The sequence below is a fragment of the Dunckerocampus dactyliophorus genome, chromosome 1, assembly GCF_027744805.1.
Source record: "Dunckerocampus dactyliophorus isolate RoL2022-P2 chromosome 1, RoL_Ddac_1.1, whole genome shotgun sequence".
In the NCBI taxonomy this organism is placed as follows: Eukaryota; Metazoa; Chordata; class Actinopteri; order Syngnathiformes; family Syngnathidae; genus Dunckerocampus; species Dunckerocampus dactyliophorus.
Window position 1 is genome coordinate 27654248 of NC_072819.1, and position 16293 is coordinate 27670540.

The 16293-nt window shown below is 40.0% G+C and overlaps 1 protein-coding gene across 15 annotated transcripts in view; it reads right to left on the reverse strand.

The window, feature by feature from the left end:
- The window catches only part of LOC129181261 (neural cell adhesion molecule L1-like protein), a 62498-nt gene that overhangs the window by 17555 nt on the left and 28650 nt on the right, over positions 1 to 16293 (reverse strand). For 3 of the 15 annotated variants that reach the window (XM_054776236.1, XM_054776220.1, XM_054776262.1), the window contains 5 exons: positions 7243 to 7263; positions 5821 to 5886; positions 5289 to 5402; positions 2780 to 2941; positions 2391 to 2567 (listed from right to left, as the gene is read on the reverse strand). In XM_054776236.1, the coding sequence (XP_054632211.1) occupies positions 2391 to 2567; positions 2780 to 2941; positions 5289 to 5402; positions 5821 to 5886; positions 7243 to 7263 (540 nt within the window). The remainder of the gene's footprint in view (positions 1 to 2390; positions 2568 to 2779; positions 2942 to 5288; positions 5403 to 5820; positions 5887 to 7242; positions 7264 to 16293) is intronic. The other 12 variants (XM_054776339.1, XM_054776243.1, XM_054776284.1 and 9 more) reach the window with 8 other exon arrangements.

The following is a 16293-nucleotide window of genomic DNA, read 5'->3' on the forward strand; positions in this document are numbered from 1 at the left end:
GACTGTCAGGAGTCACAATCATCTGCTGGGAAGGACAGCTCAAAATGACAGTAAAATGTTTTGTAAGATTTAATAAATAGCTGCTGGGTAATGCTTACAAACGGAGTAAAGCATCATTTAACAGTCATGCTAAAATATTCAAAAATTCACATGAAAGCTTTTGAGTGCATGCCAGGGTTAGAATGCAAAAGATGGAAGTAAAAAGCTTTTTGGCAAAATAAAATATGGCATACTGTAAACATTCTATCAAGTTAGCACACGGAGAGCTTCTATTCTATTTTTTTCTTGGAGTGTAGTCACACCTTGAAAAACACCAATTGAAATTCAGCAAAATAAAAAAGTTTTCATATAAAAGAGCTGGATGGGCCAAAGCGGAGGAGAGGTCCAAAAGAGCTTGTGAAATGTTCAATACTTGTCAAAACCTACGCAGGTTGAAGTGGGCTGCAAGGGAGAAGACAGCTTGTGGGGAAGAAAGTAGATTTGAGGTGGGTGAATTTGTCTTTGTAACAAGGAAGCGCGAAGGCCCGGTGGGAGCGTGCGCAGAGGTTTGCAACAAAACCACCTGATTCCTTCTCATCTGTCTTGACAAGGTTTTTATCATATACAGGTATTCACAAGTAAGTGATTCACACTGGCATGCACACAGTTTCACATGCAGTAGCATGTTTTTTTTCTCATGGGAATTTAGTAGACTTCATACTAACTAATGCACTGTAAAAAGAAGAAAAATAACACATTTACGGCTTGCTAATTAAGGAATAATAACTAAGTGCTTTGGCTATGGATGTTTTTTTTTCTGGATAAATATGCAGTTTGTGGAATGTGACATTAAAAAAAGTATAGGAAGATACTGCAAATGGGACAATTAACACTCGTTTTTATTAATTCCACAAGCTGGCAGTAGCAACACTTGAAGGATCAGAAGTGGTCAGCATCGAGCAACTTAATCTACCTCTGCATGTGCTTTAAAATGCTGAGCTACTGAGCAGTTGGCGTGAAACTCGGGCATGTTTCACTTGACATACTGTACTGTTGTTTACAATGAAATCATCAGCAGTTTTAATGCTGGCTCAGCAGTTTAATCCTTTCAGCTATTCCAACATTGGGTCTGTTGCTGCTGTGTAGTGCAATATAACTGCTGGCAATTAACATCTGTGGTCCTCTGTCCTCTGTCCTCCTTCTGTCCTCTGTGGTTTAGGTAATGAGAGCATTTACAGTAAAGATAACAATGGTTCACTACTTCACACTACTACTACTCTCTAGTCCATTCGTCATTGCATCAACATTTTTTCATCGTCACCAGACAGACTGCGAGAAGCATTCAATGTATTTACTATGTGCGTGTGGGTGGTCTAAATAAATAGGAATGCAAAGAAAATCAATAAGTGGATATTCTTATCACTCATGTTGTAACTTAATGCGGAAGTAGAATTTGCTGCATTTACGTATGCTCTGCAATCCCAGAAAAGTCACTCAAAACATGTGAATGACGTGGTATATTTGAATGCAACTTTTCATTGCTCATAATAGCACAGTTAAAGTCTGTTTCAAATATTCTGCTATTAAAGAAACCAGTGTTAGGTAAATAGATTTTCAGACATGTGTGCCATCTCTTAACTTGATTTAAAATTGTCCGTTAATTTGATGTTGTTAATACATACAAATACATACAATCCTGCCCTGTCATTTATCTTTCTTTTAATAAAATACAGTTAAAATGGGCATATTTTAGACATGATAATGGTAATGGCTTAATTTATTTTGAACATGCATAAAAAGTTACATTGGAATACATCACATAGTACAATTCACAGTTGTACATGTCCAAAAAGGAGTATGAACAAGCAAAGCTTATTTAATCCTACCCCCCATCCATGTCACATCAATTGCAATACATTTGTTCACTTCCTGTATTTCAAATGTACTCTTTGCTGGTTTAAAATACATAGGAAAATTATAAGGTAATATGATAAGGTAATATAAGGTAACATAGTGTGACATGGTGATTAATTATGATTAATTTATTTGAAAACCGTGATTAATCAGATTAAAAATGTTAATCATTTGACAGCCCTAAAAATTACTAGTTGAGAGAGTCCACTTTTTGTACAAAACCTTCTAAATTCTCATGAGAAAGCCCTTAGCATTAAGCTTGTGGTGGACAGTTTACTCACTGGTGTCAAGTCTGAAGGAGGGTTGATGCACAAGCAGCAAACATGCATGCATGATGCCAAGAATTTGGGGTTTCAGGGTTGAGGCCTGCTCTTTCAGTCAATCAACCAAAATGTGTCAATTAAAAATGCTAACAATGTCAAGGTAGACAAATTTTGGTTGACTTCCAAAAGGACGCAGGAGTGCCTAAACCAAACCCCGATGAAAGGCTAACTGACCTTTGTCCATGGCGAGCATGTCTTGTCGCCCAGGCGGTGGCGTACCTGCATACTTGCCACCTTTATTTCTCCGCATAAAGCAAATGGTGAGGACGATGAGAGTAAGGAGCGCCACAGCACACATGGTCCCGATGAACCAGCCCTTGGTGGAAACACTTCTCTGTTGACCTGCAACACCTGCAGACAACAGCAAAAGATGTAATTTAAGCGCCAGCATATAAAAGTTTTAATTGGAAACAGAAGGTTACACAAATCTCTATCAACGGGTACACTGAGTGGATATTAGAGATGCAAGACACACAGATACACTCATCACAGATACTCTCTAAGTGCTGCTATGGCAGACTAGAACAGGAACTAAACACAACAAGAACTTTGTCGCCTCTCACCTGTGACTTGTGTCTGGATAACGTCTTCGAAAATGCTAGCGTTATCGAGCAACGTCTTGGCCATGAGGCGCACTGTGTACACCGTCCCAGGTTTGAGCCCATCAATTATGTGGAAGCTTTGAGACGTGTTTACTGCCTTGGAAATGCGCCAGTTACCGTCACCTACACACAAGCGAAGCAAGTGTACAAGCAGCGAGTCTTAAAACAGTTATCCTGGCAAGAAATACTGTACTGACCTGAACATAAGCCTGCATTTACCCTAGAAACTTGAAAAAAGACCAGTTGTCTTACATAAGGTGTCTAGAAATCTATACAGTAATCCCTCATTTATTGAGGTTAATTGGTTCCAGATCAGACCGCGATAAGTGCATTTCCGCAAAGGAATCATAGAAAACCTGTTTATTACCTTCTAAATATGTTTTTTAACATTAGTAGAGCCTACTAAAATAACAGTCACTTTTGTACTCTTATTACCCGATATAGTAAAACACATTAATAAAACTCGTACTTGAGTGTGTTGCTAGGGGAGATGAGTGACCTGAGGGGTTCAGAGTTGAGTTTTAGCTTTACTGTGGCTGTGTTACGCCCGCAACAGTAGCCACTGTTATTTTTATAACAATTATTATTATTATTATTTTTATTATTGTGCCTGTTGTGAGAGCAAATAATAAAAGCAATAAAAACCTGTTGTTCAGGAGATCAAGCCTGGTGTGTCTCACCGAACATTACAGTAATATTACTGACACCTAGTGGTCAGTTTAGAATACTACATAGTACAATTTCTGTCTTATGCATGCCTTATTGTTGTATTTTAGTTATTTTACAAATTTTATGCTTTAAAATGTTTTAGGCAAAAAATATGTTACATTTGCTTAAACATGCATATTTTTGACTAATAATAGGCCATATTCAACCACGAAACAGTATGATTTATTAATGACTTATTTTTTAAAAAAAGATTGAGTGAAGCCGCAACATGCAAAGCGCAAAGTGGCGAGGGACTACTGTAAAGACAAACCAACAGATGCCGCCAAATAATGTCTCCCCAAGTGGGTCAGTGCTTTTCTTCCTGTTACTTACAGACACCAGTGAGACAAGATAATGGTGCTCAATGAAACAGTCATCAAACAACTGTTTTATTGCAGTCTACCACTTGTCATTTCACTGATTTTGAAAATATGATTAAAAACAAAGACTAAACAAATATTTTTCAAAAGCTGGTCTTAAAAAAGAAGGGTCATTTTATATTCAGGGTCATCTTATATTTGGGTCAGTACAGTATACAGTCGTCCCTCGTTTATCGTGGTTAATTGGTTCCAGACCCGGCCATGATAGGCAAATTTCCACAAAGTAGGATTCAATATTAAGAAATGGAATATTTTTGCAGTTAAGACAATAGAAAACCTGTTTAAAACCTTTTAAAATGTGTTGTTAACATTACTAGAGCCCTGTAGAAATTAAATAACACCCCTATAGTTACCGTTATACTCCTATTACTTAAAATAGTAGACATGATAAGTAATAAGACATAACTCACCGTTAGTATTGGGAAAGTTCCTTGTTTTAGTATCTCAAACGTAATGTGGGTCGATCGCATGGCATTAAAAAAAGATCAACACCAGCCTATCCTATCATCCATCCCCACTATGTTTGTCACTTGATTGATACACAGGACAGCCAGTCTAATATTAATCTGTCATACATAAAAGTACACTCCGACAATACTGCTAGCTTTGTTTACATCACATTGTGCACCGCTTGTGCGCAGGCTACGGGATCCCTGAAGTTATACAAGAGATGGCTGCTGCTTTAACAATAATGTAGAAATCTACCGAGCTAACTAGTGAGCCTCCAATTTATTTATTCTAAACGTATGAATAGGTTTGATGGCTGATTTAATGTCTCATCAATATATAATCTGAAGCCTAGTTGTGCCCAGAGTACTACATATGACTTGTCTTTCACGTTTCAATATTTTTGTTTACTAATAACAGGCCATCGTCAACCATCAAACAGCAATCATTTATGAATTAATTAATTTAGACGGAGTGATAGAGCGAGGGAGCATACTCGAACCGCGATGTAGTGAGGGACGACTGTAAGGTGCAGCCGCTCCAATGGAACCTTCAAAGTCTTTCACAATTTGGAATTCAACCAAACATCTTCAGAAAAAAAATAAGCTTTGATATTCCAACCACCGTCTTCTTATTGCTCTACACCTCTTAAGCAAGCCCTGAAGAGCTAATTTAGTTTGTTTTGCAACACTTATTCCAAAAGAAAGACCAGCTTCATCAAGAGAAAAGAAGAACACAGGTTGATAACTGTCTTTACTAGAGAGCCCACTTTATGTTACACTTTAACTTTAATTTGGTTTCCTTCTGAGGCAAGGGTAATTAAGAAAAGTTGGACAACACTATATTTAGATGCTTGTATTAAACCGTTCCTGTTGCAACTAAAGATGATGTCACCTAAAACTCCTTTCAGTGTGGAGCCGGAGAAAGAAGCTTACGGTTATTCATATAAGCCACGTAAAGCTGTGAGTCCTGCTGCTCCTCCTTGGCAGTCCAGCTGATTTTGGCATAGGTGTCACTCACGTAAGAGCTTATGTTCAACAGGCCTGGAACTGATAAAGGAAAGGAAGAAATGAGGAGGAGAGAAAGAAAAAAACACAGTCGAGCACAGAAAAGAAAGCAGGAAAAGAAGATTAGCAGAGGCAAATTGGATCCCCCTCACAGAAAAGTGCTTATTGCAAAAAAAAACAAAAAAAAAACAGCAAAAACCCGGAGATGACAGTTAAAAAAGGCAACCACGATCCCCCAGACTTAATTGAGCAGAGCTGGATTTGGGCTCATAAAGGGGAGATGTAGCGCTGGTGGGCGGGAGTGACATCTCGTCCTCTCTTCAGCACAGCTGGCGACCGACACAAGCTAAGCAAACACCAGAGCAGATTAAAGCAACTCCATGTCTGCAGGCTTATTGTTAGTTGAAAGTTCAGGTACATGAAGACAGGTTGTGAATATGTGCAAGTGTGAACCATATACCCAAAGAAGGAGGATGAGTTGTACTGCCTGGGATAGAGTGAGGGAAGGAGACAGAGCAGATGTGGCCTGGAATGACAGAAGAATCCTCAGATGTTAAGATTTCTGCTTCTGTTCTAGTTAGACCTACAATAAACAAGCAGGCATAAACTACTACAGTTAAAAAAAACCCACAACCACTACTGTAGAACCTCTAAAGCAGGCCTAACGTGAGGATGTTTTTGCAGCAGTGTCATAAAACAGAAGAGCAATCCTGTCATGTAAGCACACTTAAAGTATATTTCAAGCAAATACTCCAGCCTTCACGATACGCTTTGTCACTTGTTATCTAAGTTAGAGTCCTGTATTGCCTGTGAATATTGTAATTCATCCAGGTCGTTGTCTTCTCAGGGCACTGAATTGATCGAATAGACCAGTGACTTGCTTTTGAATGCTTTGATGCTTTTCAACTTTATTCCACAAACTGAAACAAAAAGCAAATATTATAAAAGTTAAAATAATGACGGCAGTTGTAGCTACTAATAATTTATGTTGATGTGAAGTTATGTAAAGACATGTAAAATACAGTAGATTGCAGATTGCAGTAGATTAGATTTATGTTTATGCTAAAAGAACTACAGTTCCCATGATGCTTAGAGTGCAGTACCAAGAAGTAGTGCATTTCCAAAATTGTACCACATGTTTTGATAGATGTCATATCCAGCAATCATGATTTGATCTGACAAATATTAAGTAACTTTGATCAAATGCAGAACTACTACAGCTTCAGCTTGGACATTAACATGGACATTAACATTAAAAAAAAGTCACATGTCGCGAGCAAGCGACACTGGCAATGCCAAGTGCAGGTTGGATTGCAAGGTTTATAGTGTGTGTAAAGCATTTCATGCCTCACACACAGCCACTTCCATATTATGTGTATTACCATTCACAGTAGCGATACCATAGCTCACAGTCTGATAGACTTCTGGCTGCCCTGTTCCTTCGAGACAGCTCATCTTGAAAACATGACATATTGTCACATTGTAATCTTGCAAAATCATATGTCGTGGCACCCCTACTTGTTAGGTAATTAGGAATGTTGACATTTATTTCCATTTCTAGCATTTCCTGTAGAATGTTTTTTTTTTCTATTCTGAGCAGTGCCTGGAACAGGAAAGGAGCCTGCATTGCATTTTACCTTAGAGGTTCCACTGTATAATAAACCGCTCTAATAAATACAAAATTTCTTGTGCTACTGGGAAAACTGATGGCAGAAGCAGACTCTATTCATTAATAAGCAGCCGTAACTGTCAGGTCTATATGTCAACAACTCTGACACCAGTTAGTCTAAAGCACACAAACCATCCAATACTGAAGTCTAGAGCACATCTGTCACTACTACAACATCAGTGGGCTGCTGAAGCTACCGGCGGTCATACGTACTGCTCTCAACAGTGGCCACAGCTGCAATCAGCAACAATGTGAAATGAAAAGTGAGGAAAACAGCAGATTATTACAGATGTTTTCAGTCAAAAGCCAGGTTTAGGCTTTGAACACACACACACACACCCACACCCACACACACACACACACACACACACACACACACACACACAGACATTCTGACACATGCAATGTACTTATGTTTGCTAAAGTTTTACATTCCACTGAACACAGATGGACGATTCAATGAGTATAATGCTAGTGGGCTGTTTTCATGAAGAATAAATTGCACAATCTGCTGTAAAGCAACAATAAGATACAGATTTTTAATGCTCCATGGCTCCCGGTGTATCTCCCTCTGGCTCCCAGTTGAATTATTTGTACTGTTGAAATGTAAATTGATAGCGGTAAACATTAGTTTTCAAGGTGCCAGAGGTGGCTTTATTGTCATCATTTTTAGTATGCAACAAAATTTTAGATGCTCTGCAGTACTCTAGTAAGTGGCTCAGATAATGGCTCACGTGATGGGTTATGGTGTATGTTATAGTGATGGGAATTTCAGCTTTTTTAAGGGAACCAGTTCTTTTTGCTGAGCTACCAAAAGAGAGCGGGCTCTTTCGGCTCTTTCGCGGAAAGTGGGGGGTAAGTCACTGTTGATGCACACTGCTGATGGGGATGTCATACAACTTCATGTCAAAAAATCTGAACTATCCCTTTAATAAATCAAGTCCTGTCAATGCGTTCTGCTTTTTGTGTGACTTTGGAATAAGGTTTAAACATTTATGTGCTCCCACTTGTGAAGTGTGTCAATTAAAATTGGCATGTTGTAATGATGGAAGTATTGTGCAGTAAAGAGGACACAATTGCAGATTCTCATACTCTACTGCAACACAATACCAGAGTGAATGCGTTTAATGCATTAGTTAGGAGACCATCTGCAATTCTATCCGTTATTGTGATTTTATTTACGAGATCTAAATGAATTGCCTCTCCAATACTTTTGGTGTGTGTGTGTGTGTGTGTGTGTTCCCTTTGCGCCCCCTTGTTGCCCTAAAATAAGTTCTGCCGCCGCTGATGGCTGATTTCTGATTGCAATCTAGCTGAAGTCAAGCTTGATTGCTATTCTTCTAAATAAACCATATTATCAGCATTATGTTCAAAGCTTTCAGCCAGCATGTTTGTGATAACAAGCAAGGTGCTCAAATGTGGCACAAGAGTGCAAATATTTGAATCCCTACAGGCTACTTGTGGCTATTTTTCCCTGTGACTTGGGATGCAAGCTGCAATATGTGCTCTTCATGCTGTTTGTCTAGTTTGCAACCGACTTTATCTCTGCTGCCCTCTTATCTCCAGAGACCTGATGGAGGAAAATAGACTTGTTTTTGACTGTGTGCTGCATTTTTTGGTCAGTTGGTCCTTTTTCTTACAGAAATATCGCACCTACTTTGCATTCACACTTATTAAGGCTTTTAATTTTACATTTTTTCTTTTTTTTGCATTTTGTGATGTAACAAATTCAAGGGAGACATGGCGCTTATGAAAAATAACCACTACTGTGACCAGTGGGGTCACTTTACTTACATAATTAAAATCTGAAGCACATGCAAATGTATATTCAAAAACGTTATTGGTCAAACCAAAGAGGATAAGCGTACATGCTACGAGTTTCTCTACAAACTAATGTCCAGCTACTGGTCTTTTCATCTGTTGGTTGTTTTGACACCAACATTTTCACAACAAGGAAAAATTTGTTTGTTTTTGCTAGATCACTAACACTACAATGAGTGTACCCTTAAGGCAAAGTTTTAAAAGAAACATTGCAACGTCTACAGTCATTTGCTCCATTGTGCTCCCCTTTCTTCACCACACTGTCACTCCATCACTGCACATTAATGTCTCCAAATTCATGGTGCTCCTGCTCGGTGCATTGGGCAGCCATAAATTACACTGTGACCAACATGCCTTGGGGAGACAGCTCCCCAAACAGAACATTTTTGATCCCCTTGCCAAGATTCAGCTCGATTTACAAACAATGAATCTTATGGCGAGGCGAATTTCTGAATCCCCTAAAGAAAACCTAAAACCACAATGGTATGAATAACCTTTTATGAAACAGAGGACAGATACCTCCCTTTACATTCACATTTTTTAGGACCTGTTTTTCTGAACTCGGAATGACCGCTGTGTTGCTTGTGTGCTCACTGTGCTGAAAATTACAGTGCAGCCTGAACGGAATTGGGTTGAATAACACGCTCTGGTCAGAGCAGGATGGGTTAAATGACATGGTACAACAAATCATCAGGTCTTCTAAGAGTTCTGTGTATGTTGTCAACCAATATTTGAAGTATTCTTAGACAGCTGAGGTGAACACAACATTCAGTTCTGTGGCTTTGAGTGGGTGATCATGCTTGGGTAAAAATACAGGATTCGGGTTCACAGGATTAATCGGAGTGTCAGTGTGCGAGAAGAGCTACGACCCGTGAGTCTGTAAATCAGTTACGATACCTTGATACTTACGTATTCGTGTGTGTGTTGTAATCAACATCCACAAATGGCTTACCTTTCAGGTACACCGCTAAAACAAAGCTCTAACTTTGTCAAAAAATAAATAAAGATTTAAAAAGTAATTATTTTCAATATGAATATGTCATGGATGCGTATCTCCATTGGAACAGCTCTGTGTGGAGTTTGCATATACAGTCAAACTTGTCTATAGCGGCCACTAGAGGGAGACTGCAAATGTGGCCGCTATAGACAGGTGGCCTCTATAGACAGGTTGGTGTCCAGTTTGAATGTTAACCAGTAGAGGAAAAAAAAAAGAAGAAAAAGGGAAAAAAATGAATGTTGACCAGTAGAGGGCACTGTGTGACTGCGGATAAAAGTTGTACAGCACAGCACTACTAGGCTTGTTATTATCCACGACCCACAGAACAAAGCTGTGCTAGTAATGTCTTATGCTTGTTTTTAATATTTTACTTTTTATACGGCAGAGTGTCATTACAGCTTTAGTTCATCAGGAAGTGACGGGAAGTGACGGTGGGCGTCCCGAGCAGGAGAGCTAGACTCAGTGCTAGCTGTGAGTTTCGAGAGAGTTGGGAAGTGTGTTTATGTTGGCGTGGATGTAAAGTCCTGCAGTGTTCTCCGCTGTTAATAAAGTGATTAAAGTGCATCGGCGACGTGAGTCTCTCCTTCCCCACAACAAGCGGCATTACAGTATTGACCAGTGCACATTGTCTCACACCAGGAAATAAACGGTGTCACTTGTTACAGGCATTGGCTGGACAGCTATGTAGTGGGGCTTGTTTAACCTTTGGCTTGTGGGCAAGCAGGAAGGAGAGACGAGACGTGTGTGTGTGTTCTGAGATGCTCTCTGGTGGCCGCGTTCAATAAATAAAGTTGGCAGAAGCAACAGGAGAAGTTTCCTTCTTTGCTTCGGAGCTGAATAACACTGTCAAGTTAACGGACTAGTAGCGAACGGAAAAGAAGACGGCTTTTTTTGTGTCGAATACAGAAGATGAGGACTTTGATGGATTTGTGGATGAGGATTGATCAAAAATAACGTGAGTATATTCTAAAATACTTCAATTAAGTACAACCCAACTCAGTTTTGCTCCCGCTGGCTTTTTAAAAACATATGCTAGCATGGTTTTTGCGTGCAAGCAGTATTGTATTGTAGCGTCGCTGGGAGCACGTCCTGTTCCCAGCCTACTTTGCGGTAATGTTTTGGTGCAAATGCTCTTAAAGTTACATGTTTGAACAGGAAATAGCAAGCTCAAAAGAAGACGGCTTTTTTATGTGGAACAACTGACAGTTTGTGTGGATCTTGTGAATGATTGTGACTGAGCTAGGACTCAGTAATTAAGGTCTACACACGACGGCTTCATTGATTGAAAAACGAAACTTTTTCGTGCATGAAGCTTCTACTTGAGTCGGTCATTTGGCCGCTATATGCGGTCAGATGTTGACCAAGGGAGACAAAATGGGTGGCCGCTGGCCGCGTTAGACAGGTGACTGCTATACACAGGGTCTATAACATGTAAATTTGCTGCGGGAGATTTTTCAGTGGCTGCTATAGGCAGGTGGCCGCTAAGACAGGTTTGACTGTACTCCCCGTGTGTGCATGGGTTCTCTCTTGTTAGTTCGACTTTCTCCCACATTCTGCAAATATTCCTGACAGGTTAATTGGAGACTCTAAAGGTATGAATGTGAGTGTGAATGTTTTTTTTATCTACATGTGCTCTGTGATTGGTTGGCGACCAGTCCAGAGTGTACCCTGCCTCTAGCCCAAAGACAGCTGAGATAGGGTTCAGCAAATCCCGTGACACTAGTGAGAACAATCGGTATACAAAATGGATGGTTGGATGAATACAGTATGTCTGGTAAAGTTAACTTAGCTACTGTTATTACTCCTACTCACTATTTCTGCATTGCAAGAGCTCTCGTTACAGTATGTTTGATTTCATTCAAAATGTAGCGATTCTGTTATATTGTTTTTTGTTGTCATCATACAAATTTTTGTTGATTTGCAACTTATCCCCCTGTCTGTTCCTTGTCAAAAACACAATGTTGTTTCACTGGTATGTTGATGACAACAGGATAATTAAATATAACATTTTTAAACCTTTTTTAACTTATTAATTTGTGCTCAATCATGATTAACCACAGATTATTATATTTGTAAAGATCTGACTTGATAAATATGCAGAAACTATGCTGGAAATGTAAAAATGTAAAAACAAACAAATACTTAGTGGGAAAGTTTCTGTCTTAGAGAAAACTGTTGTTTACTACTTCAGGCACAAAGAATTAGAAGTGCTCAAATTGACACAACAATAAAACCAAAAACATCAAAAGCATTTCCCCAATTGTGTTTCTCTTTTTAATACTGACTTTGTATTGCACCTTTTCCCCCTTCAAATGTGACTTTCCAAGTAGAGTAAATAAATCATTGGACTTTAAATGAGTCTCTAATTGCACACCATTTGGAACACAAATTGCCAAAGCTAATGCAGCGATTATTATTCAATTACCTAAGAAAAGCTGGACTAAAGTTGGAATAAACTGCCTAGACTGATTTCATGTAATAAAATACATTATTGTCAGATTTCCACAGAATACCAATACATGTCAAACTTTTACTTAAACATTTTTTTCTAACAGCAGTTTGTATTTAGATTTGTTTTATAATCTACTGCATATGATCAGAAACATAGTAGTGAATATTATTAAGGAGTTACCTGATTTTGTTTTTCACTCTGCAGAAAAGTCACACTTCAAAACACTATTGATGAAAAATGTTATTCATTAAAATAGCACGTCTCAAAACTCTGTACACAACATGCTGATAAACACTCAAGATGTAATAATAATGTATTCGTAACATGTATCCCACCTCCCACCAGAGGAGTTTACCATTGGAAGGCTCTTAATGATTCTCCATTAAATCAGTCAAAATTCACGTACCAGATGCTTCACTACACCTGCCTAATATAGCTGTATTGAACAGACTCGTTGTTTATGTTACCCTCTTGACTGAACTCACACATAAAGTGACCACCTGAGTGATGTTAGACATGCACAGGCTGTGATAGCTTTTTAAAAATGGCAACATTCATTATTTGAATCTGCACTTGTGCTGCCTGCTGTTTAGACAATAACGGTTGTGTGTTGAGTTATTTTTAAAGGACGGTAATGCTACACTGCTTTAAATTGACTACTGTAGAGACAAATTATATTTCTAAAGCATTGTCACTTGGGAAAATACACTCCTGATCAAAATTTTAAGACCAATTGAAAAATTACAAGACATTGCATTTTGTATTGTTAGATCTTAAGGAGGTTCCAAGTAGAGCTTCAAAATGCAAAACGAGAAGAAAGTGGAGTGAGACAAAATAAAAAAATTGAGTAAGCAATTTATTGCAGTCATGAGATCAGGAAGACCTGGGTTCCATTAGGCATCTCTGTGTGGCGTTTGCGTGTTCTCCCCGTGCGTGGGTTTTGTTTCCTGACCTATTTAGTCCCACAGTACTACGTGACTATTAGTACATTTTGTACTATTTGACACAAACCTACATTTTATTTGATGCCTGTTTTAGAGTAAAACTAATACATGGGAAATGAATTGTTCAATAATATATATTTTTAGTTAAAAAAACTAAATAACACAATTAACAAAATAAAATAATGTAAATATTTTGTTATAGAAATGTGGCGTGTATAAAGAGTATAATTTGAGAGTCCAGGGTTATGATAGCACAGGTGTATCCAACTTGCAGCATTATTAAATCTACTTTGACAAAAAGAAAGGTTAGGTGAGCTATTTTATGTGACAACATTTAATTGTGTTTATTTACAAAGTACATCTCCACTCAGTGTGCTCATTTGTCATTAAATACGGGCGTCATGTTTGAATAGAACACTTATAAAACTACTAAGAGGTTAAGCAATTATTATTTGATGAACTACTCAACATCAGCTGGTGAGCTACTGCTAACATACGAGCTACCTGTTGGAGTGTGATATCATCACTGTCTAAAGCCGGACACACTATGTGTTTGTTGAACAACTTAGACACACATCTAGTGTTTTGAAGACAAGCCAAGTATTATAATGATCACACGAGAGCAAGATTATTAAGTGGCACTTTAAAACGTAAGTTAGCATGAATGTGACATGAATGAGCCACTTCTAGTTCACCTGTGATCTAACTAGCTACCGCCGGAGAGGCAGTGCAAATGTGTAAAAGACGCCAGAAATGGAATGAGATCGAAACGTGAGCGATCACACACTGGCATAGACAGGCTTTGCATGTGACAAGCTGTCGTCAATTGACTACACATTTTACGGACTATTTTTTATTTGCACCATAATGAGGAACACAACGAACGTCAACACAAGATGCAAAGTGCTGCAACATGAGCAAGTGCTGGCGATTTCAACCACTGTAACCTCAGAACTGTCCTCCCCAAATATTACCAGCATGTGAGCTTTCCCACGAGGGAAACTAACATCCTGGACCAAGTCTACTGCAACATGAAAGGTGCTTTGAAGGCTGTTCCAAGACCCCACTTTGGAAAGGCTGACCACATCTCTATATTCCTTTATCCAACATACAGACAACTTCTTAAACAAGCTCCCCCTGTACGTACAGCAGTTAAAGTATGGAATGAAGAAACTGATCAAGTACTTCAGGACTGCTTTGGCTGCACAAACTGGGATGTGTTTAAAACTGCAGCGGGGAGGGAAGATTGTACTGTTGATTTGGATGAATATGCTTCTGCTGTTACTGGCTACATTAGCACATGTATAGAGACTGTTACCACCACCAAGTATTACAGAAAATACCCTAACCAAAAACAGTGGATGAACTGTGATGTAAGGGCTAAGCTACGTGCTCGTTCGACTGCATTTGTCATGGGCACCGCTGATGACTACAAAAAGGCCAGATATGACCTGAGGAGGTCCATACGGGAGGCCAAAAGACAGTACAGACAGAAGCTGGAGGGCTACTATTCCACCTCAGACCCTCGGCGCATGTGGGCGGGGCTCCAGCACATCACAGACTATCGACAGCAGAGTAGTGTAGCCACGTCCAGCCAAACCACACTTCCAGATGAGCTGAACGAGTTCTATGCCCGCTTTGACACCCAAACTCCTGATGAGCAGAGAGGGTGGCTGAACCTGGGGAGCACACAGGACTCACCTCTCATGGTGACATCAGCTGATGTGCGCAGGGTTCTAAACAAAACAAACCCACGAAAAGCAGCAGGGCCAGACAACATCTCAGGACGTGCACTTCGGGTTTGCTCATCAGAGCTAGCTGATGTGCTTGCTGACATATTTAACCTGTCGCTTGCACAAACTTCTGTACCGACCTGCTTTAAGTCCACCACCATAGTGCCCGTACCCAAGAAGAGCAACGTGACCTGCTTGAATGACTATCGCCCTATAGCACTCACTCCTACTGTTATGAAGTGCTTTGAAAGATTAGTCATGACCCACATCAAAAAGAGCATCCCGGCGGCAACTGTGGACCCTCTACAGTTTGCATATCGCCAGAACCGGTCCACGGATGATGCAGTCAACACTGCCATCCACACAGCCCTTTCTCACCTACAGGGCCAGGACACATACGTCAGAATGCTATTTATAGACTATAGCTCTGCTTTTAATACAGTCAGCCCCCACAAACTCACAAATAAGCTCCTCACACTTGGCCTGTCTCCCTCCCTCTGTAACTGGGTGTTTAACTTTCTCACAGGCAGGCCCCAGTCAGTCAGAGTCCACAACCGCACATCCAGCTCAAGAATTGTGAGCACTGGGACCCCACAGGGGTGTGTGCTGAGTCCACTCCTCTACACGCTCTTCACCTACGATTGCGTGGCCTCCCAGAACAACACCAGCATCATTAAATTTGCGGATGACACTACAGTCATCGGACTGATCACTGGTGGTGTTGAAACATCATACAGAAGAGAGGTGGCGGACCTCATAGCTTGGTGTCGTGATAACAATCTCCTTCTCAATACAGATAAGACTAAAGAGATGATCATCGACCCAAGAACAAGGGAAAAGGAGCCGCATAGACCCCTGTTTATTGATGAGACTGAGGTGGAGAGGGTGAAAACCTTCAAGTTCCTTGGCACACACATCAGCGAGGACCTCACCTGGTCTCACAACACCCAACAAATTCTGAAGAAGTCCCAAAGGAGACTGTACTTCCTGAGAAGACTGAGGAAATTTGGTATGTCCACCACAATCCTGAGTTGCTTCTACAGATGCACTATCGAAAGTGTCCTTACCGCCTCCATCACTGTTTGGTACGGTAACTGTACAACACGTGATAGGAAGGCACTCCAGCGGGTGATCAAGACCTCACAGAACATTGTTGGGGCAGCCCTCCCCTCACTGCAAGACATTTATAAAACTAGAGTCCTACGCAGAACACACAACCTCATCAAGGACAGCACACATCCACAACACTCATTATTCACACTCCTACCGTCAGGCAGACGCTACAGGAGTTTGAAGTCCAGGACCACAAGGCTGGCA